Genomic DNA, 24,336 nt, shown 5'->3' with positions numbered 1-24,336 from the left:
AAAAATAGACAAATAAATAACTGTAAAGTAGTTTTCAAAGGCCTGTTTTACCATGTCTGGTTTGTCCTATGGCAAAAAGACATGTCAGTACATGTCCTGACCAAAAATCCCACATATCTCTGACACGTTATTAGCTGACAAACATCATGCAAGCAAATTCTTGCAGGAAGCTCTTTGTCATTGTCGAAGTTATGATTGCACAGCTGTAATCATCCGTAAATGCCACGCAGGATTCTTTCTTTGAAAGCATGTCCAATCCCCTCCTGAAGCAAACGTCAACATGCCAGAATCAACCTCTTTTTCTCCTGTAAAATTCAAATTACTTGTGTAATATTTCGTGTGAAGGGGATAAGGCCTGGGGGGAGAAGGGGAGGTGAATCTCCAAGTGAAGTGGTTGATCATTATTCTATTGATTGTAATCATTTTAATCTACAATTAAAATTATTTAAAATGTTCAAAATTCCCCCCAAAAAATCCAAAATTCCATAACATAACATACAAAACATAAAAACCTTATCTGCCCAAGTTTTTACAAATGTGATTTAATGCAAGACATATGTTATAGACTAACTTAGTTTCCTTTCAGTCCCAGTTAATAATAAACAAAAGCAAAAAAAAAAAAACAATGCCAAGTGCGTTACAGCCCAATGTGCCGGAGCTTATTGTGAAATTAAAAGGGCCCCATTGATCTTGTAATAATAATACAAATTAGTCAGGGTAATTATAAAGAGAAAAAAAGAAATCAAAATGCTGATTTACGTACTGGAATAAAGCTCTCCCTAAACACTGGAGCTGTGTGAATTCTTGCATGAGTGCTGGTATGTGACTGATCTGTGTGTGCCTAGGGCCGCATCTACTGTTTCCTGCAATTGTGATTGGCCACTTCCTGCTTTTACACAAACACAGGAAACATTTTCTGGGTTCACTTGAATTTCTCAGTTGTTCACCATGCAAAACAAGCCAGGGCAGTCACTAAACACACAAAAGTGTTTTTTATTAGTTCTATGATTTAATTATTATTTATTAGTTCTACTCAATCAGAAATTCGACTGATCAACACAATAAATGACCTGCGCAACTGCTGCACTACATTTCAAAATATATTGTCAACACGAAAGTCTGAATTGACAAAATTATTTTAAAAGTATGATTTTAGGTTTTCATTGGAAATACTATAATGTTAATTGTGTTGTGTAAATTTTTTTTTTTTTTTTTTTTTTTTTTACATTTTTTACACCTCTTTTACACCTCTACATCTGTCATTGGAAATGCCTCTAGTATGTGTGGTGATGCCACGAATGGAGCTCACGTAGCCAGGTACTGGCCCCCTCCTATGGGACCAACTCGTTCTTGTGCCCTTCCAAACTTGTGAAATATCTGTTTTTTGGATATCTATAGAGCTTTCATTTGTGAAAATGAAATGGGCACTGGGTGTAACAGATGATCTTAATCACAAATCTTTATATAGATCAAAATACCTGTGTATATTACACAAAATGCAGTCTATAGGTGATGATAGTTGCCAAGGCAACAGAAGGGCAGAAACCCTCTATTGTCCTATTGTCCACAGTGAAGATTTGTAACCTTATTGTGTGTTTGTGACTCTGAACCCTGCTTGTTCATACATTGTGTAGCGGGGCAGTGTTGGCAAGTCAGCCTTAATGTCCCGAGTCTCGTAAGGCCGGAGACATCTGGCGAGGCAGTCAAAACACTGCAGTGGCCGCCCATTGTTTTCAATTACAAAACGGAACTCAGTCAGTGAGGGGGAGAGAAAAAAAGGGCCAATAATCCTTCATAAACATGGTTTCCGTCTTTAGTCTGGGCCTCCAAACAGGATGCAGGAGCACGAATGTTCATTCCAGGCCCAAGCCAGTTGTTTCTGGCTACGAAAGGACCGTCACATGCTGGCCGAATCCTATCCTAAAACCCAGGAGCTTGTGAAAATCAACTAATTTGCCATTTCACACAGCAGTCATGTTGTTGATTTTTTTTCTGCTCATCAGCAGTCTCGGAGGTGTTCTGGAAGCACTACAGGAGGCACTTTGCACCGCCAACACCTGCTTCACCCTGCACATGGACAAGAAGAACTTTGAGGAGGCCCAGCAGACCTGTGTCCACAATGGAGGTAATCTGATGTCAGTGAGGGACAGAGAAGAAGAGGATGTGGTGCGCTCCGTTCTCTCGCGGGTCCATTGGCAGCGTCACAACAGGACATTCAAACTCTGGATTGGGTTAAAGCAGGAAAGAGGGAACTGTGGACTGGACATCACTGCTCTGAGGGGCTTCAAGTGGGCCTCCGGGGAGCAGGATTCCAACTACTCCAACTGGGAGAAAGAGCCTGTCAACACATGCACAGAGGAGAGATGCGTGAGGATCCAGTACAATGCATCAAGAGAGAACCAACTTGAGTGGAGAACCAGCAATTGCAGGAACCCATCTTTTTACATATGCAAGTTCTACTTCAAGGGAATGTGCAAGCCCTTGGCCCGTTTTGGACCTGGGCAAATAACCTACACGGTGCCCTTCTCACAGGAGCCGCAGCGTAATGAAATGCAGACATTTCCACTGGGGACATATGCACTTATTTCTTGCAGTGACTCTACTACTGCCTACTCTGTGTGCTGGTCGATAGACGGCATCTACCAGTGGACGGTCCCCGCTCTGTTCTGCCAGACAGGAGAACCGAGGAGCTGCGAGATTAACAACGGCGGTTGCGAACACTTGTGCGAACAAGAAGCGGACACGACCCGATGCACTTGCAAAGTGGGTTACCGTCTGAGTGAGGATGGCCTCTCCTGCAGCCTGAAAAACCTGTGCAAGAGTGACACCTGCGAGCATCAGTGCGTCATGGGACCCTCGGGATACTTCTGCACATGTTCAGATGGATTCAGGCTGGATGCAGACCAGCGCAACTGCTCCGACATTGACGAGTGCCAGTTGCAAGCCTGCAGCCCTCATCTGTGCATAAACACTCCTGGCAGTTACGAATGCGCTTGTGGGATCGGCTATCAGATGGTGGACGGCAAATGCAAAGAAACTGACCGGTGTTTGCTTCTGAAGTGCGATCACGGCTGCTCTCACAGTGGGGGCACCTTCTCGTGTCACTGCAACCCTGGCTTTGCTCTGTCAGAGGATGGTCGCTCCTGTGTTGACGTAAACGAATGCACTGCGAGTCCCTGTCAGTTTAAATGTGCCAACACTGACGGGAGCTTCCTGTGCAGCTGCCCGCAGGGCTTCCACTCGGCGGACGATGGGCTGACCTGCTCCCGAGACTCTTCTGAACTGACGACTCCTTCGTCAGGGGGCCAAACTGAGGAGGAAATGCCGGAAAACTTCACAGAGCCTCTGATCAGTGTCGCAGTGGAGCTCCAGCACCAGTCGCCTCACACAGAATTTCCTCACCACGACCCGGTGAACATCACGCAGAAAGATCAACAGAGCAACGTGTCCCTGGTGACAGGTTCCACCAACATGGTTCATTCCAGGGTGCTGATCTGTGTGCTCGGCTCCGTCATCCCTCTGATTCTTTTGGTCGCGGTGACTTTGGCAATTGCGATTTTCCGGTGCAGTCGTGCCAAAAAAGAGGCCAAGAAGCCAACCACCACTGATGGATATTGTTGGGTCTCCTCTGGTTTGGATCCGCGTTTGGAGAAACTGTACGACTCAATCTTGACCGATGACCTATGACCTGAAAGTGATAGAGGTGACTGTCGTGTTTATTTATATAACTTATCTTTTCTCAGCCTACAGGTTTTTTTTTAAGTATTGGAAAACTCAGCTCTCCTTTGATGATGTTCATGTTTTGAATGTTACTGGAGTGAGTGGGAACCATAGGCTTGAATTTGTCTTTGATCCAGCTCGATTGTAAAGTAAAACATTTTGAGGAAATACTGTTTGAATGAGTAATGATCATAATGGAGCTGTGTATTCCATTAACGTGAAGGCCTGGCAATTAGTTCTGTTAACCTTTTGTGCAATTGTCAGAAAGATGGATTCTCTTTTTCAAGCTGCCTGTGATCTCCTTTTTTCTCATCCTCACTGTCGCATTGTTCACCACAGGAACACTTTCAAAAAACAAATTTCTGGTGTATATTGTTGAGTACAATTGCTATCCAAAAGCAACAATGTATTTCCCCACTCTGCTGTACAAAATTGTTGTTTTTTTTTCTGTACAATGTAGTATTTGCTGTTTTTATTGTGATACATTTTATGTGTAAAATCAATGTTTGAGTTGTGATAAAGATATTCTAAGATCTCTGTCATTAGTATCAGTGCCTTAACTGAAAAAGTAAGTGGGAAAAAGCAGTGGTCAGACTTTATCTCTTTTCCTTCCTGTCTTTGAGTTTGCTGTTGTCCTGAAGGGTGTTCCTGCTTCCTGAGGTCAAAGCCAGCTCTCAACTATCCGCTACTGTACCAGTCTATTATAAGAACCTCCACTGCTCAACATTCCGACTGCATTTGTAGCAGCGAACAGAATGAAAATGAATACTTTGGCGTCCATTTGCATTCTGCTTTCTTTGAAATTTGGGTTCTGCAGCACCTGCAGGCCGTTTTGTTCTGGGACCGACTGCATTACTTTGAACCAAGACAAAGTGAATTTTGAAACAGCTGAAAATACGTGCCGTGACAGGAAGGGGGCACTTATGATGTTTCACTCAGAGGCAGGAGAAAGAATCTTTGACATTCTGAGCCGAGAATTGCACGGGGACTTCTGGATTGGGCTACGTCTACCAGCTGGTGCCTGCAGCAATCTGTCAGCTCCGATGAGAGGCTACGAATGGACCTCTGCTGGTGCTCACAGCAGCTTCATCCCGTCACCCAGCACCTGGAGAGACACCAGAGTCGTCTGTGCTCCTCACTGTGTGTCACTTTCAAGTGACCGCAAATGGACAGAGAGGCCGTGCGAGGTAAAAACCGACGGCTATCTGTGCAGAGCAAAGCATGGGGACGCGTGCCAGGCATGGGAGCTCTCGGATCCGACCTTCTTCAGAGGCTCTGAGAGCTGTTCAACGGCACCTTGTGAACATGTCTGCACGGTTGTCAAGGGAGGTATCAGATGTTCCTGTTTTAAAGGATACAAGCCAGACAGCAAAGACCCCCGGCGGTGCAAAATACACTGCGGACAAGAGAAATGCCCTGCAAGATGTGACAAAAACACAGGAGGGTCATGCGAATGCCCCGATGGATATTTGGCCGCTGGAAATATTTGCGAGGACATCGATGAATGTTCGATGAACGGGTGCAGTCAAGAGTGTCAGAACACCTTTGGAAGCTTTGTGTGCTCCTGCCAAGAAGGCTTTGTGCTGAAAGATCTGGTCAAGTGCATCAGGCCAACTCCGGTCATTGAGGCAGTAGCCAAACCAGATAAGAACGGCACGCTGACGGGCTCCTCCGCTACCACCGGCAGTTTCCTCTGGATCTGGATCGTCACCGCCGTGGCTGTGGTCAGATTATATTTGTGACAAGGTTTTATGTGGTGAGAAGGCAGAATCGCCAAGAACAAATCCCCGTTCAACAGTCGACTGTATAGTGGCCTAATTTTAAGGCCTGGAAAAATTTACACAAACTTTTGAGAGATTTGAACATCTGCAAGTGTTGTTATTTGTTTAATTTGTCAAATTTGTGGAGTACATTTTCTCATAAATTCAGCAATAAATCATCTCACCTTGCTTTCTTTATTTTTTTTATTTTAATTCTTGACTTGGGTCCATCTCGGGTTTTATATCCTGAACAACAAATCGGAATGTTTGTAAATATATATATATTTTTTTTTAATATTTCTCCAGTGAAGTAAAGTGCTCTTTTGTGTTGGAAATGTGACTCGCATTAAAATCTGGATTTACTCTTGACGTCTGATGAAGACCCACCAGGCCTCAGAGTGCCATCTAGTGTCCATGTGGGCGACGTGCCCCGAAAGAATCACACAAGTGACGTCATAGACATGCGTGCTGCCACCTTTGAGGTTGTTCTGTAGAATCATGTGACTGAAGGTGTTTGTTATCATTAAAGTTGAAATATCTCAATGTCTCAAGGCATTAATAGTCATTTTTACAGCAGGTCTTCTGCTGCAATATTTTTTATTTTTTACACACTGTCAGGACATGTCTATATATATACATATAATTGTGTGTGTGTGTGTGTGTGTGTGTGTGTGTGTGTGTGTGTGTGTGTGTGTGTGTGTGTTGCTTTTTCTAACCTTAGTCCTCCCTTAAAAAATGTAATTCCTCTAGACTTTCCTCAGACCTGCCAAGTCACTTACCAACCAACCAACCATGGCAGCCACATTAAAAAAAACACACATTTTTAAATACTTTATGATCTTACAGGCCCAGTGTGCAAACTTTGGTCTTTCTGGTGGTCAGAAAACACCAGAAAGCAGCACCTTGAGACAGCCATTCATGCACTAATCAGCTCAAGGCTGGACTATTGTAATGCACTTTATTTTGGCATTTCCCAGTCTTCCCTTAGTCGCCTCCAACTTATGCAAAATGCTGCCGCCTGCTTTTAGCTTGCACTAATAGACGGGAGCACATCACTCCAGTTCTTCACTCCCTTCATTGGCTCCCTGTCTTTTATAGAATACATTTTAAAACTGTTAAACTTTTAGTTGTTCGCGACCATGCTAGAGCCTTGACGTCAACTAACCAACTGTTGCTGGATGTGCCCAGGTCAAAACGCTGGGGTGACCGAGCTTTTTTTGTTGCAGCGCCCAGGCTTTGGAGCAAGCACCCAGCTGAACTGCGCCTTCTTACTGACCTGGGCCTCTTCAGATCCAGGCTAAAGACGCAACTTTCCAGGGAGGCATTTATTTTATTTTTTTTACCTGTTGTAAAGCACTTTGGTTCTCCGAAAGGATGTTATAAAGGGCTATATAAACAAATTACAACAACAACAACAACAACAACAAAACGTACTGCAAACAACTGTAATGTTAATACAGGTCTTCTGCTGTTCCACTTGATTTCACATTATATTAAATCAGGTGAAAATAACCGTATGTATATATATATATATATATATATATATATATATATATATATATATACATATATATATATATATATATATATATATATATATATATATATGTATATATATATCCAGATCCAGTCTGTCCTAATGTATGATTATTGTGTCTGAATTTAAACACAGCAGTTGTTTTTTTTTGTTTTTTTTTTTGTTACTTTTGTCTCATTTCTTTTATTCCATTTATAGTGATATTCCCAAAGTTCCTATTGAGTCAAGACAATTCTCAAGGTTCTGTTTTTATACTTTGAGGTTGTATAAACCAGTAAAATACATATATTTGCCTGTTATAACTCAAAACTCAACTCAATCTGTTTCAGTTGATTCCTATGTTAATAACAAGTGGTTTATGTTCCAAGAACAACTCCAAAAACATGTGCAAAGAGCAGAAGTGACAAGAATCCTATAATGTGATTGGGAAGGAGGACGAGTCTGTTAATGTTTCATTAGCATTGCTATCGCAAAACTAATGCAAACATTGCGCATGTTTGGAGGCAGGGTCCAGGTTAAATCTGATTAAGTCTGAACTGCACCTGCTGGGGAGTGGCAGGCTGTGTTGACTGTGACTATTAATACCTAACTAATAACAGTTTTGGTATCAAATTAAAAACAAAGAATAATTTCTGAATGATTATCATAGTATGATTTTACATCTTTTAGGCTACTTGATAGTTTGCAGTAGTTATATTTAGCTGAACAGGATGCACAATGCTAAGATTGCTTACTTCTGCCCTGCAGTATTAGGCTTTTCTTATTATCAATACATTTATTCAGATAAAGACTATTAGCAGAGTTCGTAGAAGTATCTGCAATCAAAGTCCAGACCCAATAGAAAAGCTTCACATGCTTTTGGCAGTCATACTGCAAAATGGTGAGGTATTACAAAAGCCTGTGCTGGTCTTTGTCGGTGCAGACAGAGTTCGTCATGTAAAAGTGGTGCAGTGTCGATAAGACCAGGCGGTTCAAACCCAACCTGGATCTCACCAGTTGCGGCTCACTGAAGCTTGCCCCTGCAAGTTAATAAACAAGCCACAGTGAACTCCATCAGCCAATCTAAACAGGAGGAGTTCACATTTTGTCGGTTGGATCATATATGGGGGTGTGGGAGGTGGGTAATTGTTACAAACATCTGTCAGGGAATTTTACTTTGGCAAAATGTGGCCGTGAGCGCAGCGGTTTGCGTATTGTTAGTTTTAAAATTCCCTGTGGTTGCATCACCGTATCCTTTCACTTGCATTGTACTGTGTGTAATGTGTTTTCTCCTTGTAGTTCTATCACAGAACTGTAGGGAGGCTCTGTGTTTTTGTTAATAAATACTCCTGACACACCACCACCATTGTTATTTGTTTATTTTTTGTTTTCTTCTTCTTCTTCTTTCACCTCATAATGACATTTAAAAATATATATATATCGTTTACCTGGGGTTGTAAAATGCGCGTTCGCGCAACACGCGCTTTATTTCGTCATCGACGTAAACACGGAAGTGTCTTGCTGCGCCGTCCTATCTGAGAGTAGGCGTCAGCACACGGCCAAGTGTCATTGGGTTAAAGTTTGTGTCCTTTTCCGCTGCACATATAAATATCAACAAGCGTTATGCGGCACTATGAGTGCTGGAAACCCGCACGACAAGCTGTCCGCCGTGATTACTGTCTGAAAAACTGTCATTGTTATTTTTCTTTTTTCACCTTTCCTTGGTTTTAACCGGCTAACTGACTCGCACTGCCGCCGCGCTAAGCTAACAGGGGGGTTAAAAACAAGCCGACTCTCATCCAGGTACGAGCAGCAGCAGCAGCAGCAGCATGTCGGTCGACAGCGTGTTCAGGACCCGCTCTCTCGGCGTGGCAGCCGAGGGTCTTCCGGACCAGTATGCCGACGGCAAGGCGGCCAAAGTGTGGGAGATGTACATCGGGGACACGCAGAGTCGGACCCAGGAGTACCGGAGCTGGGTGCTGTCGCTGCTCAAAGAGCGAGGTGCCCGCAGGGTGCTGGATGTAGCCTGTGGAACCGGGTAATGGCGAGTCACCTTGCGCTGCAGCGCCAAACTTCATGTGATCCGTCGTTCATTTCTCTGTGTACCGAGTAATGCCTCGCCTAGTGTCACTGACACGTCACCTCTTTTCTCCGGTCAAATCCATTTTTAATTCGGCGTTAGTTTTAGTCCAAAAATCGGAACCAAAGTATGAATTTTTCTCTTCAATCTTATCTCTTCAAGTTGGATGTTTTTTTTTTTTTCCTTAAAGTGTGTTCAAAATTGGCAGGGCCCAATAAAGTGTTGGCACAAGGTAACACTTGTTAAGTAACACGGTAGTCGTGTCTTGTCGAAAGACATGAACGTAAAGTGTACATTTGTGACTCGTCAAACCCGTGTTGAGGCTCGGTGGATTTACAGTTTAATTTGAGGATATGTGAGTTCAGGTCCGAGTCTGACTTTATGGTGACACCATTCAGTTGATTCATCTTTGCATTCCAACAGTCCCACCACGCTGGTGCGACCCCTCTAGTACTCCGTGCTGACTGCGATTTCACTCTGGACCACATCAGCATTCGTTCATCAGAAATTCATGAATGAAAGTGCAGAGTTGCATCAGCAGCCACGGGGCGCAGCTTCCAGTACACAGCAGCCTGTCGCTTTCACGGCCTGCCAGCTGGGACAACAAGCAGAGAGGCGCGTCCTGTGTCTAGTTTTAAAGCAAGATTTCACTCAGCGTGGTATATAAAGGCGGAAGCAGGCCAGGTGTTAGTACTGAGTCATGGTCTAGTTTCAGGCTGTGGCGGTTGGTTTTGCCTGGCTCTGTCTGGCTTTGTCTGTGTCCCAATCATTGGCGCAACACAGCGTACATGAACTTTTTTTTTCCTTTCATTGTTTGGCTGATGTATCAAAGTCTCACAGTTCTGTTGGGATTACAGACCTTTCATCATCATTTCTTAATAATACCTTTTACAACAGGTTTACAACAGGATCAAACACAGCCGCCTATTAACAATCATTAATTGTTATCTTGGCCCCCCCGCCTCTCCACACGGCCCTTCACTCTCGCTCAACAGTCTGTCCATGCTCCATGGCATCTGTGTAGCGTGACCATCCCGAGAAGGGACGATGTAAACGCAAGTAGAGTGTGGGTAGAGGTCGCAAAAAATAGCCTTGCTATTTATGGCACGCTTGAGGGACTGAGCTCGTCTGTCGTCGGATGTGGTAGCAAGTCCCCCAAAAGCACTGCTCTAAAATCTTTCATTAAGTTTGGAGCGAACGGCACCTGCAGACCAGGTCAAATCCGGACTGGACCGGATTCATACTTCGCCCGTCTCCACGTTTGTCTTGCCAGCAGCTGTAATGTGTCGGCTTTTTCTCCTCCAATAATCTGGCCCCCGTGTTCCCTCCTGCTCCTTTTCTCAGCCTTCATGGTGCCACACTCTAATTCCATTTAATTTCACTGCAGCACAATGGAGCACATGGAGTCAGAGAAAAGCTCTTTACATAAGCATGAGTTCACATCGCGCTGCTCTCCTGGCATCGGCTTCTCACAGAGCTGTGGAAGTGGTAGAACTTCGCCTGGTGACCTCTGCGTGCTGCTGTGTTATTCCCGCATCTTCTACCTGATGGTGCAGAGCACAAACTGTTGGCACCAACGTTCCAAACTCAGTCTTGTTGATGAGTTTGTCTTTGGACCTGCAGGGCCGGTTGTGTGATGGCAGGACTTGAATAGTAGATAATAGCTCATACAGGCAGCCAATGAACACCGAAGCAATAGTGCCAGTATTTTCTTTTATCGTTCAATTGTATCTTTTTAAAACCAGGAAGTAGCAAAGCTCAAATAATAGCAATTAAATCTAGACTCTAAATTTAGTCATGAGGGCATGGAGAGGCACGTCTACTAACTGCTCTGTCTACTTTCCACGTAAAAAATGTTGTTATAAATTACAATTTTGTTACTTTATGCTTCACAAACCACAAGCCATGAGATCTTTTGTATACAAAACCATTTTTTAAGCTGGCTTTTAAAAATATTGGCGTTTATGCTTGTTTGTGACGTGTTTTGAGAGTTCTTATGTGCTTTTATTTTCCAGGGTTGACTCCATTATGTTGGTGGAAGAGGGCTTTGACGTGATGAGCGTGGACGCCAGTGACAAAATGCTTAAATATGCACTGAAGTCACGGTGGGAGAGGAGAAAGGAGGCGGCTTTCGACCGGTGGGGTGAGTTCTTTTGTTTCCCCCACCTGCCACCCTCCTCTACGGTCTGGAGCTGACCGTCATTCTCTCGTTTCTGTCCGGCGCTCAGTCATCGAGGAGGCCAACTGGCTGACGTTAGCTGAGGACGTCCAGAAACCAGGCGATGGCTTTGACGCCGTCATCTGCCTCGGCAACTCCTTCGCCCACCTTCCAGACTTCAAAGGTGGGTCGCTGGAACAATCGCGCCTCCCTCATCGCATCATTTCACCTGCCAGTCGTCCGGACCAGAGAAAATCCTGTCTGACTCGGTGTCGTGACGCTCGTAGGGGACCAGAGTGACCAGAAGTTGGCCCTGCAGAACATCGCCAGCATGGTCAGGCCAGGCGGCATCCTCATCATCGACCACCGCAACTACGACTACATCCTGGAGACGGGCCGGGCGCCTCAGGGAAAGAACATCTACTATAAGGTAACGTCAACGGGCGTAGCTGGTGAGAACAAATGCTGGTAGTGCGTGCAGCCATTGGCAGCATCGCTGCCTCTATGAACAGCAGCAGTTGATAAGAACTTTCCAAAGGAAAGCCTTTTTTCTTCAGTTTCAGTCCCTGCACAAGGTCATTGTTTTTAATAGAGCCTCCCAGACAAAAACAACAACTGGTCCAGCAAAACGGGTACCTTTTTTTTTTTTTTTCTTTTTTTTTTGTTCTCGAGTTACGGTTGATTAAGTCCAGGTTTATCCCGACTGCGAATGCGCCAGCGAGGGACAGATTGCTTCAGCCGTTGAGAAAGTCCTTTATAAACCTAGATTCCACCTCCACCGCCAGCAGGCTTCTCGTCGCTTTGGTTGCAGGATTTGCCCAGACCAGTGTTGTTCCTGGGTGGCTTACTGACACAATCCCCGGCAGCGGCAGCTGATTTCAAAAGCTAAATCTCTATTTAGAGCCCGCAGGATATTTTGAGGGAGGCCTCGGAGAACAGAACAGAGGGAACCGTGCACAGAATTAAAGGCTTTTCAGGGTTTTCTCTTTTCTTTTTCTGGGGGGGGGGGCATGTAGGGACCAAGCACACATGAAATCAGATGACAAAGGTGGGCAACCAAAGTGGCCTGTTTCTTACTAGTATCATTCATTTTGATACTAATTTAAGCTTTTTTTTGGGGGGTCTTAAAGACATAATGTGGGACGCGTCTCCTTCCTCTTCTCCTCAGCTGACAGCACTGTTGCAAGTGGATGGTGTACTGCAGTTTTTCCCCCTTTTCGTTTTGGAACCTGAATCAAGTGATTAGGAAGGCCGATGATATGCAGCACAGCATCACCACCACATATTTGAAACCTTCCCAGAATGTAGGCGACTAAATGAATGTCTTATGAGTCACATTGCATTTAATAAATCTTATTTAGAATAATAATTATAATTCATAATTATATTTGAAGGACACTGAGGTTTGCATTATTTTTCTCAAAAAACAAAAAATTTCCATAATCTCCAAAATGCTGCAGAAGTAGACGTCACCCAGCTGGAGAGCCTAAATGTGAATGCTAAGTCAACAGTCGCGCGCCAAAGCTAAATCCACTCCTGATGCGTCTGTAGTCCCGCCGTCTGCTCTCCCGGCCTGAGCGCAACAGCTCCGGCTCTGCTCTGTCAGCTCGGCAGCAGACGAGACGCTTCGCTTCCAGTTTGCCCGTTGCATGAAGTGACCCTTGTGGCGTTTCTGCTTGCAGAGTGACCTGACTCAGGACATCTCCACCTCGGTGCTGTGGGTCAACAGCAAGCCTCACATGATCACCCTGGACTACACCATCCAGGTGCCCAACGCTGCCCGCCAGAACCTGCCTGAGGTCAGGTAGGTCACAACGCAGCTGGTGCAAATCACACCTTTTGGACAAGCCGGCTCACTTGTACCATCTAGTGGACGGAGAAGTCGGTTGATTATATTCCTGTTTCCAAAGTTCCTGATATGAAATGTCGATAGGTGCCAACTTAAAATGAATGCATTTTGTGCACAGTTCATTGCAACATAATCTGATGCATTCATTTCATCTGTTAAAGCTCCTATTGCACCTAATTCTAGACATTCCATACGATTTCCATTTGCATTAAAGCAGCTAATTGACGATGCAACAAAAAAAAAAGACCTCACGAGATATCAGGGCCTTGTGTGACATCACAAGGGGCTGATTCGTCCTCTTCACCGATAAGACAGAGACACTGGCGAGGAGCTTTTTTAAAGAAAAAGAAGAAAAACACACGAAGACGCTGTCTGGCAATGCGCCTCATTCCAACTGGGACGTTCACTGGAAACTGGTCGAGTCAAGGTCGACTGACTTTTTCCCACCAGTTGTTTTAGACACGATTAAAAAAGAATAGACAGCAACACCATTGAAGAATGCTGGGAAGAATTTTAATACGCCGTCTGTCCTTGGCAGTAAATTCCGTCTTTCCTACTACCCTCACCGTCTGGAGAACTTCACTGGCATCCTGAACGAGGCTTTCGGCGGCAAAGTGGAGCACTACGTCTACGGAGACTTCCAGGCGTACGTCCCCGGCCAGACCAAGCCCCCCTGCTACTTCATCCACGTCTGCAAGAAGACGGCCTGAAGGAGAGAGAGCGGCAGGCGAAGAGCTGCCTTGGTTCCCACAACAGCAATCAGTCTGGAAAGAAAGTAAACAAGTTTTGTTTTGTTTTTTTGTTTTTTTTCTCCACAAGTTTCAGTTCTGTTTGGTTACTGGGTTTGGTTTTGGGGTCTGAGAAGGAAATTCAATTCAAACAAGTTGAATTTTGCTCTTCCTGGAACCTTTTACGACCAAAATCCTACCGTAGCAGCCGAGTCCGCAGCCTCGGTTTGCGTTTAAAGGTGTATTCCCAAATGTCGGACCGCTGTTTCTGTCGTGTCTTTTCTCTCGCCACGTCCTGGCCCCCCTGAACTCGGGCTGATCACTGTTTCCTCAGGATGGCTTGACATTCATCATCTAGTAACACAAAGTGCAGAGATACATTCTGTGTTGTTTTACACGTGTACTCAAGGGTCTTAAAACGCAGACGTGGCCTCTGTGTTGTGCCAGTTTTTATTGTTATTTTTTAGCTTTTTAAAAAAGAAAAAAGATGGGGCCTTACTTCAAATCCTTAAAGTGGTTCAGAGGTGGAGATGAGTGACACCAAATCTGCTCTTATCTGATTCTGATTTTACTGTTTAAGCCTTCCAAGAAAATGTACGGGTTATTAATAAGTTTGTTCTTAATTTCAGCCAAATATAACCCACATAATAGGTGGGCTGCACATTTAAGTGAATGGCACTAGAAATAAAAAAAAAAAAAAAAAACTCAATAAAACGTTGCAAAATGAAACCAAAAACTGAACAAAAGATAAAGTTTTCTCCCTACTTGACAGATTAGAGGATGTGTTTCAGATGTCTTGACCCTCTTCCAGCTGTATGTGTGGTGGTGCGTTCAGGGACTGTAGGTCCAGGTGCCGTCAGGGGTTTAGATGTCTAATTTTTTTATCTTATGTTGTAATTCACTTTAGGGAAGAAAAAACTGGAATAAATTGTAATTAAAAGTCATTATTTGATACAGTGTGCATCATATAAAAGTCATTTGAAATTTGCTTGTTTCTTTGTTTTTGAACAAACATTCATTCTCTCTTTACATCCATGTCAGTAAAACATTTGGATAATTAATACAGAGTTTGCCCTTTTTCTGTGTTCCGGGCACTTCTGCAAATCTTAAAGCTCTTCACAGTAATGTGCAGAGAACCTGCCTCTAAAATGGAAAAATTAATGTGACAAACATACAAATACAAGAAATAAACAACACAAAACTGCAGTATTTTACAGTTATTGTGGCAACACCCAACTATGTAGGACTCAACAAGAGAAGTTACTGATTCTATCGCCCTGTGATGCAAAACGGTGGAAACAAGTTTAGTCTAGGTGTAATATACTAGTTGAACACAGGAGGGCGGAATTACACGACAAACGGCTGAAACGCTGTTGAACCCCACTCGAAAACTGAGAAACTTTTTTGTTTTGTCTTCTTCTTTTCCAATTCTCTGACTGTTTTGGTTGTTTTTCTTACTCCAACTCCAGTGACCCAACACATGTCCAGTGCGATTGTGTCACCACGGTTCAAATAAGTCGAAGCTGGTCCTGTATCCCAGAATGAGGCCTTCTTCCCACTGGAAGAGGTCCAAACATTGTGAACTCCCTGCCCTCTTTCTGGATGTCGGCCACAAATAACAATACGTTTGTAGAACGAGTTCTTGACCCCAATAAAAAAACGACGTAAAGCTGCCTCACTTCTGAGGTCTGAGTGACATTTCCTGCCTTCGTCCACTCGTCTGACCTTCGAACCTGAACTTGCTCCACTGGGAGCCAAAAGGGCGTCTGGAGCTCATCTCATCTCCTCTTGTCTCATGTCTCCAAGGCATTCTCTCTCTCTCTCTCTCTCTCTCTCTCTCTCTCTCTCTCTCTCTCTCTCTCTCTCTCTCTCTCCCTCCCTCCGGTGGCAGACGGTCGTGCGAAGGGGGACCATACACGAACCAGATGTGGGAGCTGGTTGCCAGATGCGGCTGATCTGCGCCAGTTTTGCGGAGGGAGTCAATGCGGTCGGCCATGACTGACTTGTGACGGGGAGGATCTCTGAGGCAGCGGCGCTATTGGCCGCGTCCAGCAAACACAACCAGAAACAAAAGGATGTGTCTGAGAGAGAGAGAGAGAGAGAGAGAGAGAGAGAGAGAGAGGCGATGAGTGATGGTCACTAAAGATTTTACAGCCAGGGCCTTCAGGAAGAGATGATGTTTTGAGACATTCCACATTAGATCCACTTCTTAAATTGTTTGGAAATAAGATAATATGATCCAGGTTGTGGGCGTTGTGTAAAACTTAAGTCCTGAGTGTGACTTGACTGCTGATTCAAAAGTAGCTGAGCTGTTCTATCCTTGTGTGGTATAAGCGATTTGCCACATTTTCCCGCCAAATTACAAGCATGTTGAAGTTTCGAGTTTTATCAACTTGTTTCATGCTGGGCTAACAAAGAACAGCCAGCCTATTTACCCAGTGTAACCCCATTTAAAATATATTTACATATACTTTTCGTCTTGTATGACTTACTACTCTCCCATCCTCCTACCATATTTCTTTGAAGTCCAACAGCAAAAAAAGAATATAATAAAAATGGTTCAAGTAACATTACCAGTCCATCAAGGATAATAGCTAATGATATAAAGAAATGAACCATGATTCACAAGGTTGTTGGTCAAGCCTCATACTGGAAGGTTTCTTTTAAAATCCAGCAGCCAAAAATATAAATTTGAATAATTCTTTTGTTAGAGAATTATAAAACCCAACTATTAAGTATGACATTCTTCTCAGCCATGTTGACTTTGTCTTTCATCCTTCTTCATGTTAAGCTACCATCATTCATCCTCAAATTTCCCCATAACCCTGACCCTATCTCTAATCCTATCCCTATCCCTAACATCCCACCCTTGTCGAGGACTTTCACCTCATTCAAGCTGGAAAGAAAAGTCATCCCAGTAATTTTCAAGCAAATCGGAGTTGTGTTCGCAGTAAGAGGGACAATGAAATCACGTCACACTGAAAGTGACAGTGGAAAAGATCTGATCTGGGTGGAATCTGGAGGTGCTGAAAGAGAAAACAAATAAGGAGAAGTGGGTGTGGGGGCAGGCGGTGTCTGTGGGGCAGGAGCAGAAAAAGCCAGACGGATTCTTTGTGGCCTCGGTAGCTGCCAGATTATCATTTTCCAGATGCTGGAAGGAGAAGGAGAAAAGCAGGAGGAGTGGAGGGAGGAAAATAAACTACTTCATTTTTCAATACCCTTTTGTTTTACTTTTTTACCCTTAAATTTCTTCAAGTGTTTCGCTGTCCTCTATTAGCTTTACAGCGCTTTCAGAAATAAAAGGATTTAGAAAGAAAACCCCTCAGTTTTATTGGCCCCCCTACCCTCCCTCATGTGTGTGGCCTCATGTGTCGAGGCAGAGGAGCAAGACTAAGAAGGCCCATCTGTCTTCGCAGCTCCCGCTGCACAACTCCTGATAAGGAAAGTGGACGATTTTGAAAGAATTCCTTTTTCACTCTTTTTATTTGCACTGCCAGTAAAACGTTTGTCAATTTCATATCCACCTACTGAGTTGCTGCACGCGGTGGCATCGGAATGCAATATTCACTCAGACAAAATGCCAAACTTGTGCACTTGAGCAACATCTGAGGGAATCTTTTGTTTGTGTAACCCCCCTGCCGCCGTATTAATCCAACAGGTATTTGAGCTACAGATTCTCATAACCCAGATCCGGTTCCCTCCTCCGTCACCAGCCTTGTGTGGACATTGTGTTCTTGCGCTTGCGTAACGCCTCTTTCTCGAGGCTCATCGTCTGGGACGTGTCCAGCACCGGGGTCTGTAAGCATTTATGGAGTCGTCATAATAGAAAAAGAGTCGGTCACAGCAAAAGAGAACCCGAGCGCAGCTCTGGGATTTTCCAGCCCTCCGACTCAGCCAGTGCCAGCACACTGTTTGGACAGAGACGAGCCGAGGTACTGAATGCGTTGTCTCGTCTTACACAGAGGGAAAAGCCTAATCCAGACTTGGCCGGCGTTGGTAAAGTGTGTGCGTGTTTGTCTGTCTGTCTCTGCTCTGTTTGTGTGTTTGTGTTTTGTGGGGCGAGAGGGAGAAAGTCCAGAGAGACAATGAAGGAAAAGGCAACATCCTCCTGCTGTGTCCGCGGAACAATGAAGCTCTCTGGCTGCAGGCCGGCCTGCCTGCCGCCGGACAACGCTTCGCTTGTTTTGGATCCCCAAACAAGAAAAATCAAAAGAAAAGAAAAGTTGCTCTCAGAGTCACCAGCATGGACACAGCCCCACACATAGGTTTGCAATTAACTCTCAGGTCGAGTCTTTGGCATGAAACACAAAGGACGAAAGCGAGGACAGCGATGACTTTTCTCAAAGAGATCATATGTGTGGAAGTCAAATTATTCCTAGCAGTACGTGCCAGCATCGCTTGACCCAAAGTGGAACGCAGAGCCACCGCAGTCCCAAAAAGTTGAACAGAATTCACGCTTGACAGGCAAAGAAGAAGAAGCTGAAGAAAATATTGCTAGAAAAAAGCCCCACACGGGGCACACACAGTTTCTCACCAGCTTCCACCGCAGCCAGCATGCTACAGGGGAATATATTGCCACCTACTGTTGTCGAGCAGGACAAACCTCAGTCAAGAACCAAAGTCCTTCTCCTTGCACAAACTGATTTGCATAAATATGCTACCTGATATGCTGCAAGAATGTTGCTAAAGTTGCTTTTGTAACCGCATTGGGAAAAACTACTTGGGGGAAAAAAATGGTAAAGCCACTGTTGGTAAGCAACACAACTGCCAGGGTTTGGCTCTGTCATCTTAGCAAGCACGGTGGTAACCATAACTGGGTCCACAGAGAGTTTCACCTCACTGCGTTGTCCAATCAGCAGGAGGCCAAGGAAAGAAACTCTGAATTCTCTTTTACCGCCTCACAATGATTGTATGTCTTACAAAGTGCAACGCAGCGGTGCACCATTAGCACAGCACCGCCAGATGTCTGAGGACAACAGCCACCGTGCGTTCTGATCTATGAAAAGTAATGATCAAAGAAAGAAAGAAAGGAGGAGGAGGAATGAAGACATCTGACTGTTGTTGCTGGGCCTTCAAACGAGTTTCCTGCCTAAATATTCAGTAAATATTCAGAGTATGCATAGAAACAGCAATCTGTTAAAGCCACTGTGCTAGTCATAAAACTACGACTGACTGAACTGAGCATTGTGGTTTTGATGTAGCCTCTGTGTGTGTGCATATATATATATATCTATATGTATATATATATATATATATATATATATATATATATATATATATATATATATATAAATATATATATATATATATATATATATATATATATATATATACATACATATATGTGTACACACACACACACACACACACACACACACACATATGATCATGAAGACCAAAACATACCGTGAGGTAAAATTGGTCTGGGTGAATTGTGGCTAAACGTGGCAATGGAGCTGCTACATTTCGTACCTCAAGGTGAGGTTGGAAAAACACTTCAGGGGCGAGTCACCGCCACCGCCGGATGCGAACTTTCTCTTTCTCTCCCTCCCTCCCTCCATCCGACGCTGTGGAAAAAAAAATGCCGCTCGTAACTTGAGATGAAACATTTGTGCGTGTGTCAGCCAAAAACCTGCGAGCTGCAGCTCGGCCGGCAACATCTGGCCGGTGTTAGCGCAAACAACCGACGCTGTGGTCTCGCTGCACACCGAGCCGCGGTACTGTACGCTCATTAAATCACATGGCCACTCACACACACACACACGCATACAACATGTGTGTGTAATCTGGTGTTTGCCAGTGGGACGGATCTTCAGAGCGGTGCAGCCATGAGGTCATGACAGTTATTACTCTCAGGCCTCTCGCTGCGGTTTGTTTTTCTTCAGTCAGAGTCCATATATGTATATATATATATATATATATAGATGTATATATATATATATATATATATATATATATACATATATACATATATATATACATACATATATATATATATATATATATATGTGTGTGTGTGTGTGTATGTATGTATATACATATATATGTGTATTTGTTTTTATTTTTTTCCTGGTGCATGAGCACTCTGCCTGTTAGTCTGTGTATAGTTTGCCGCCCTACTTTGCATTCACGCCCGCAGGCTGATGATTTTCTTTCCACTGGTCCTCCAGTTTCCAGGTTAGACTGAAATAAACAGCCAGGATCTCCAAGTCAAACAGGGAGGGCTTGTTGCAGCTTCTTTTTTCTTTTGCATGGCAACACATGTGCAGGACGCTGCTGAGGTGCACAAAGGACACACACACACACACACACACACACACCTCCATTGCGAGTACAGTGCGTCTTTTGTTTGGACTCTTTGCCGGGTCCTGGGGAGAGACAAGTGGGCGGGGCTAAGGCTGCATATCCATTTCCATGCGTCGGTAAAAGTGCAACCGCAACCACTGCCACATGGTGAGGCGTCGGCTATGCAGCCCAACAAGGGAACACACACAAACACACCCACACTCTAAGTGACTCACTAAAAGTTGAAGTGCATCAACTCTGTGTGTGATCAGTAAAAGTGCAATATTTGCCTATTAAAATATCGGCCTTTGCTCTTTGTGGAACTTTTCAGTTTGAGAGTCGTGCCGTTCCTAGACTAAATGCGGCGATCCAACATTTTCTTCATTTAATTCCAAAGTAAAATCAAAACAGTCTTGCCGCGACGCTGACCAATGTGCCACGGGTTGCTTCCATAAACAAATTAAAGAAAAAAAAAGGTTCACCAAAATCCAAAAATCAACGCTTCACAGCAGTCTAAAACTAAATGGCTGCCTAATAACCACTCTTAGTGCAGGTGCTGCAGTCACCTGCCTACGGTGATGAGGGGGGCGTGTCCTTTAGTGTGAACCATCATTAACAAAGAGTCAAACAATTGTTTGGTCCACAATTGACAAATTAAATAATTAAATAATGATTTAAAAAAATAAATAAATAAAAAAACAGAAAATAAATGTTTTGGCTCCAGCAATCAGGGAATTAAAAGTTAAAAATCATGGGATTTATATGAAACTATGTGATGGGACTTTATTTAATTGTACTTAGAGAAAAATGATTGATTATAATTATATGACTCTATTTTATTATTGAAAATGTATTGAGTGTGACCACAAACAAAAAGTCATAGTTTCAATAAAACAAAGTTCATGTGAATAACATCAAATGAAAATTGAACTTAATCCACTTCAAAGGGTGGAACGTTAAAGGTTTATGGACTGACCTCATCACATATTTTTTAAAGGTTGCTCCACTTAACATGCGCACTACGAAACACAAGAATCTGGAAGACCAGCTTTCTGTGATGTCACAGAGTAAAATGCAAAGAGTCAGCAGTCAGAATGTCCTGGAAGTAGATGTAGATGTGAAGAAAAAAAGCTTCCCTGGACAAAATGGACAAACTACTATGTATAAAAAAAAGTTTTACATCATTAATCCATCCACCCATTGCAGCGTCACAATAGCAGCAGCAGCAGCTGCCACAATAAATTTCAATCATAAATCAATATAAAGGTTTATAGAAGGAGGGAGGAGGTTGGCAGCAGATGGGTTCATCGGGTTTAATGTCATCACAGAAAAGCGTTTCTCCGACTGCCTTTTGACAAACTCAGTGTCGTGAGTCATCCATCCTTCAGAGGGACGGTGACGGCCGGGGCGTAATAAAGTTCGGCTTCAACAGTCGGCGAGACATGCTTTCTCTCCCACGGGCCTCTTTCACTTCTCAGGAACTTAACGAGCGCGAGATGTTCCATCAATGCGCGAATCAATAGAACCGAGCGTGGGAAGTCCAGAACAAGGTTATGTTAGTTTCTTTCCTTTCTTTCTTTCTTTCTTTCTTTCTTTCTTTCTTTCCCAGAGCCTGCATAAAAACATATTTTCAAGTAAGGTGATGGAGGTTGAAATGCTTTGAGCACAACCGGAGCTAACACATGTTTTTATTTTTGTGTAGTTCACAGTCTAGTGTTGTAGTCAAAACCACACCAACCAAGACCAAGCCATTATCAAGACATTATATATCAAAGAAAAATAATAACATTAGCAGGCCACAATGGATTAGCAATCCATCTTACCCACCTTGTCCAAACTGTCGCTGCTATTTGGACTTTTTGAAACCTGAACATCTAATTATAAGGCAGAAATAAAGATGCACAGGGTGGTTATTTTACTTCTTGAGAAGATGTCTGTTTGTGTTACTATGCACGTTCAGTTTTCAAAAAGGCCCTATGACGTTGACATCTGAGATGAGGTGGCCGAGTGGTTAAGGCGATGGACTGCTAATCCATTGTGCTCTGCACGCATGGGTTCGAATCCCATCCTCGTCGGCAAAGGATGTTTTTCTTTACTTCTTGAGAAGAATTCTGGCAATGTATTACTATGTAAGTTTAGTTTTCAAAAAAGCCCTATGACATTGACATCTGGGACGAGGTGGCCGAGTGGTTAAGGCGATGGACTGCTAATCCATTGTGCTCTGCATGCATGGGTTCGAATCCCATCCTCGTCGGCAAAGAATGGGTCGTTTACTTCTTGAGAAAATGTCAGTTTGTGTATTATTATTCACGTTCAGTGTGAAAAATGACTCTATGACATTGTAATGTGGCCGAGTGGTTAAGGCGATGGACTGCTAATCCATTGTGCTCTGCACGCGTGGCTTCGAATCCCATCCTCATCGGCAAAGGATGGTTATTTTACTTCATGAAAAGATGTCTGGTTGTGTATTACTATGCATGTTCAGTTTTCGAAAAGACCCTAGGAGAGTGACATCCGGGACGAGGTGGCCGAGTGGTTAAGGCGATGGACTGCTAATCCATTGTGCTCTGCACGCATGGGTTCGAATCCCATCCTCGTCGGAAAAGGATGTTTTTCTTTACTTCTTGGGAAGATGTCTGTTTGCGTATTACTATGCACGTTAAATTTTAAACAACACCCTATGACTTTGACATCTGAGACGAGGTGGCCGAGTGGTTAAGGCGATGGACTGCTAATCCATTGTGCTCTGCACGCGTGGGTTCGGATCCCATCCTCGTCGGCAAAGGATGGGTCGTTTACTTCTTGAGAAAATGTCAGTTTGTGTATTACTATTCACGTTCAGTGTTAAAAATGACTCTATGACATTACAATGTGAGACGAGGTGGCCGAGTGGTTAAGGCGATGGACTGCTAATCCATTGTGCTCTGCACACGTGGGTTCGAATCCCATCCTCGTCGGCAAAGGATGTTTCTCTTTACTTCTTGAGAAGAAGTCTGCTTATGTATTACTATGTAAGTTTAGTTTTCAAAAAGGCACTATGACATTGACATCTGAGACGAGGTGGCCGAGTGGTTAAGGCGAGGGCCTTTTTGAAAACTAAACTTACATAGTAATACGTAACCTCACATTTTCTCAAGAAGTAACGAAAAATATCCTTTGCCGACGAGGATGGGATTCGAACCCATGCGTGCAGAGCACAATGGATTAGCAGTCCATCGCCTTAACCACTCGGCCACCTCGTCCCAGATGTCAATGTCTCTGCACGCTCTGCACGCGTGGGTTCGAATCCCATCCTCGTCGGTAAAGGATGTTTCTCTTTACTTCTTGAGAAGAAGTCTGCTTATGTATTACTATGTAAGTTTAGTTTTCAAAAAGGCCCTATGACATTGACATCTGAGACGAGGTGGCCGAGTGGTTAAGGCGATGGACTGCTAATCCATTGTGCTCTGCACGCGTGGGTTCGAATCCCATCCTCGTCGGTAAAGGATGTTTCTCTTTACTTCTTGAGAAGAAGTCTGCTTATGTATTACGATGTAAGTTTAGTTTTCAAAAAGGCCCTATGACATTAACATCTGAGACGAGGTGGCCGAGTGGTTAAAGTGATGGACTGCTAATCCATTGTGCTCTGCACGCGTGGGTTCTAATCCCATCCTCGTCGGCAAAGGATGGGTCGTTTACTTCTTGAGAAGAAGTCTGGTTATGTATTACTATGTAAGTTTAGTTTTCAAAAAAGCCCTTTGACATTGACATCTGGGACGAGGTGGCCGAGTGGTTAAGGCGATGGACTGCTAATCCATTGTGCTCTGCACGCGTGGGTTCGAATCCCATCCTCGTCGGCAAATGATGGTTATTTTACTTCATGAGAAGATGTCTGTTTGTGTATTACTATGCATGTTCAGTTTTCGAAAAGACCCTAGGAGAGTGACATCTGAGACGAGGTGGCCGAGTGGTTAAGGCGATGGACTGCTAATCCATTGTGCTCTGCACGCGTGGGTTCGAATCCCATCCTCGTCGGCAAAGGATGGTTATTTTACTTCATGAAAATATGTCTGTTTGTGTATGACTATGCATGTTCAGTTTTCGAAAAGACCCTAGGAGAGTGACATCCGGGACGAGGTGGCCGAGTGGTTAAGGCGATGGACTGCTAATCCATTGTGCTCTGCACGCATGGGTTCGAATCCCATCCTCGTCGGAAAAGGATGTTTTTCTTTACTTCTTGGGAAGATGTCTCTTTGCGTAT

At 43.9% G+C, this 24,336-nt stretch overlaps 3 protein-coding genes and 12 non-coding genes across 15 annotated transcripts; 14 read left to right on the top strand and 1 right to left on the bottom strand.

Moving 5' to 3' along the window:
• The first annotated feature begins 1,669 nt into the window (after positions 1-1,669).
• Positions 1,670-4,263, top strand: cd93 (CD93 molecule). The gene has a single exon (XM_076023434.1). It carries the CDS (start codon positions 1,975-1,977, stop codon positions 3,685-3,687), a length of 1,713 nt encoding a protein of 570 aa, XP_075879549.1. The 5' UTR covers positions 1,670-1,974; the 3' UTR covers positions 3,688-4,263.
• Positions 3,795-6,027, top strand: LOC142886358 (thrombomodulin-like). The gene has a single exon (XM_076023435.1). The coding sequence runs from the start codon at positions 4,476-4,478 to the stop codon at positions 5,460-5,462; it is 987 nt and encodes a 328-aa protein (XP_075879550.1). The 5' UTR covers positions 3,795-4,475; the 3' UTR covers positions 5,463-6,027.
• A 2,584-nt stretch (positions 6,028-8,611) lies between these two features.
• On the top strand, positions 8,612-14,815 carry gnmt (glycine N-methyltransferase). Its single transcript, XM_076023433.1, has 6 exons — positions 8,612-9,034; positions 11,092-11,219; positions 11,305-11,418; positions 11,522-11,664; positions 12,917-13,038; positions 13,622-14,815. Exons 1-6 carry the CDS (start codon positions 8,826-8,828, stop codon positions 13,791-13,793), a joined length of 888 nt encoding a protein of 295 aa, XP_075879548.1. The 5' UTR covers positions 8,612-8,825; the 3' UTR covers positions 13,794-14,815.
• A 7,274-nt stretch (positions 14,816-22,089) lies between these two features.
• trnas-gcu (transfer RNA serine (anticodon GCU)) lies at positions 22,090-22,171 on the top strand. The gene has a single exon. It is a non-coding gene; the product is annotated as a tRNA-Ser (tRNA).
• A 97-nt stretch (positions 22,172-22,268) lies between these two features.
• On the top strand, positions 22,269-22,350 carry trnas-gcu (transfer RNA serine (anticodon GCU)). The gene has a single exon. It is a non-coding gene; the product is annotated as a tRNA-Ser (tRNA).
• An 86-nt stretch (positions 22,351-22,436) lies between these two features.
• On the top strand, positions 22,437-22,522 carry trnas-gcu (transfer RNA serine (anticodon GCU)). The gene has a single exon. It is a non-coding gene; the product is annotated as a tRNA-Ser (tRNA).
• Positions 22,523-22,614: 92 nt separating this feature from the next.
• trnas-gcu (transfer RNA serine (anticodon GCU)) lies at positions 22,615-22,696 on the top strand. The gene has a single exon. It is a non-coding gene; the product is annotated as a tRNA-Ser (tRNA).
• A 97-nt stretch (positions 22,697-22,793) lies between these two features.
• Positions 22,794-22,875, top strand: trnas-gcu (transfer RNA serine (anticodon GCU)). Its single transcript has one exon. It is a non-coding gene; the product is annotated as a tRNA-Ser (tRNA).
• A 96-nt stretch (positions 22,876-22,971) lies between these two features.
• Positions 22,972-23,053, top strand: trnas-gcu (transfer RNA serine (anticodon GCU)). Its single transcript has one exon. It is a non-coding gene; the product is annotated as a tRNA-Ser (tRNA).
• Positions 23,054-23,256: 203 nt separating this feature from the next.
• On the bottom strand, positions 23,257-23,338 carry trnas-gcu (transfer RNA serine (anticodon GCU)). Its single transcript has one exon. It is a non-coding gene; the product is annotated as a tRNA-Ser (tRNA).
• A 155-nt stretch (positions 23,339-23,493) lies between these two features.
• On the top strand, positions 23,494-23,575 carry trnas-gcu (transfer RNA serine (anticodon GCU)). The gene has a single exon. It is a non-coding gene; the product is annotated as a tRNA-Ser (tRNA).
• Positions 23,576-23,672: 97 nt separating this feature from the next.
• On the top strand, positions 23,673-23,754 carry trnas-gcu (transfer RNA serine (anticodon GCU)). The gene has a single exon. It is a non-coding gene; the product is annotated as a tRNA-Ser (tRNA).
• Positions 23,755-23,850: 96 nt separating this feature from the next.
• trnas-gcu (transfer RNA serine (anticodon GCU)) lies at positions 23,851-23,932 on the top strand. The gene has a single exon. It is a non-coding gene; the product is annotated as a tRNA-Ser (tRNA).
• A 96-nt stretch (positions 23,933-24,028) lies between these two features.
• Positions 24,029-24,110, top strand: trnas-gcu (transfer RNA serine (anticodon GCU)). Its single transcript has one exon. It is a non-coding gene; the product is annotated as a tRNA-Ser (tRNA).
• A 96-nt stretch (positions 24,111-24,206) lies between these two features.
• trnas-gcu (transfer RNA serine (anticodon GCU)) lies at positions 24,207-24,288 on the top strand. The gene has a single exon. It is a non-coding gene; the product is annotated as a tRNA-Ser (tRNA).
• The last annotated feature ends 48 nt before the right edge of the window (positions 24,289-24,336 follow it).

This window comes from Nelusetta ayraudi, unplaced genomic scaffold, assembly GCF_046127955.1.
Source record: "Nelusetta ayraudi isolate G7.1 ecotype Tasmania unplaced genomic scaffold, CSIRO-AGI_Nayr_v1 ptg000015l, whole genome shotgun sequence".
Lineage (NCBI taxonomy): Eukaryota > Metazoa > Chordata > Actinopteri > Tetraodontiformes > Monacanthidae > Nelusetta > Nelusetta ayraudi.
The sequence above is the reverse complement of the archived record's forward strand: the minus strand, read 5'-3'. Positions and strand labels throughout refer to the sequence as shown.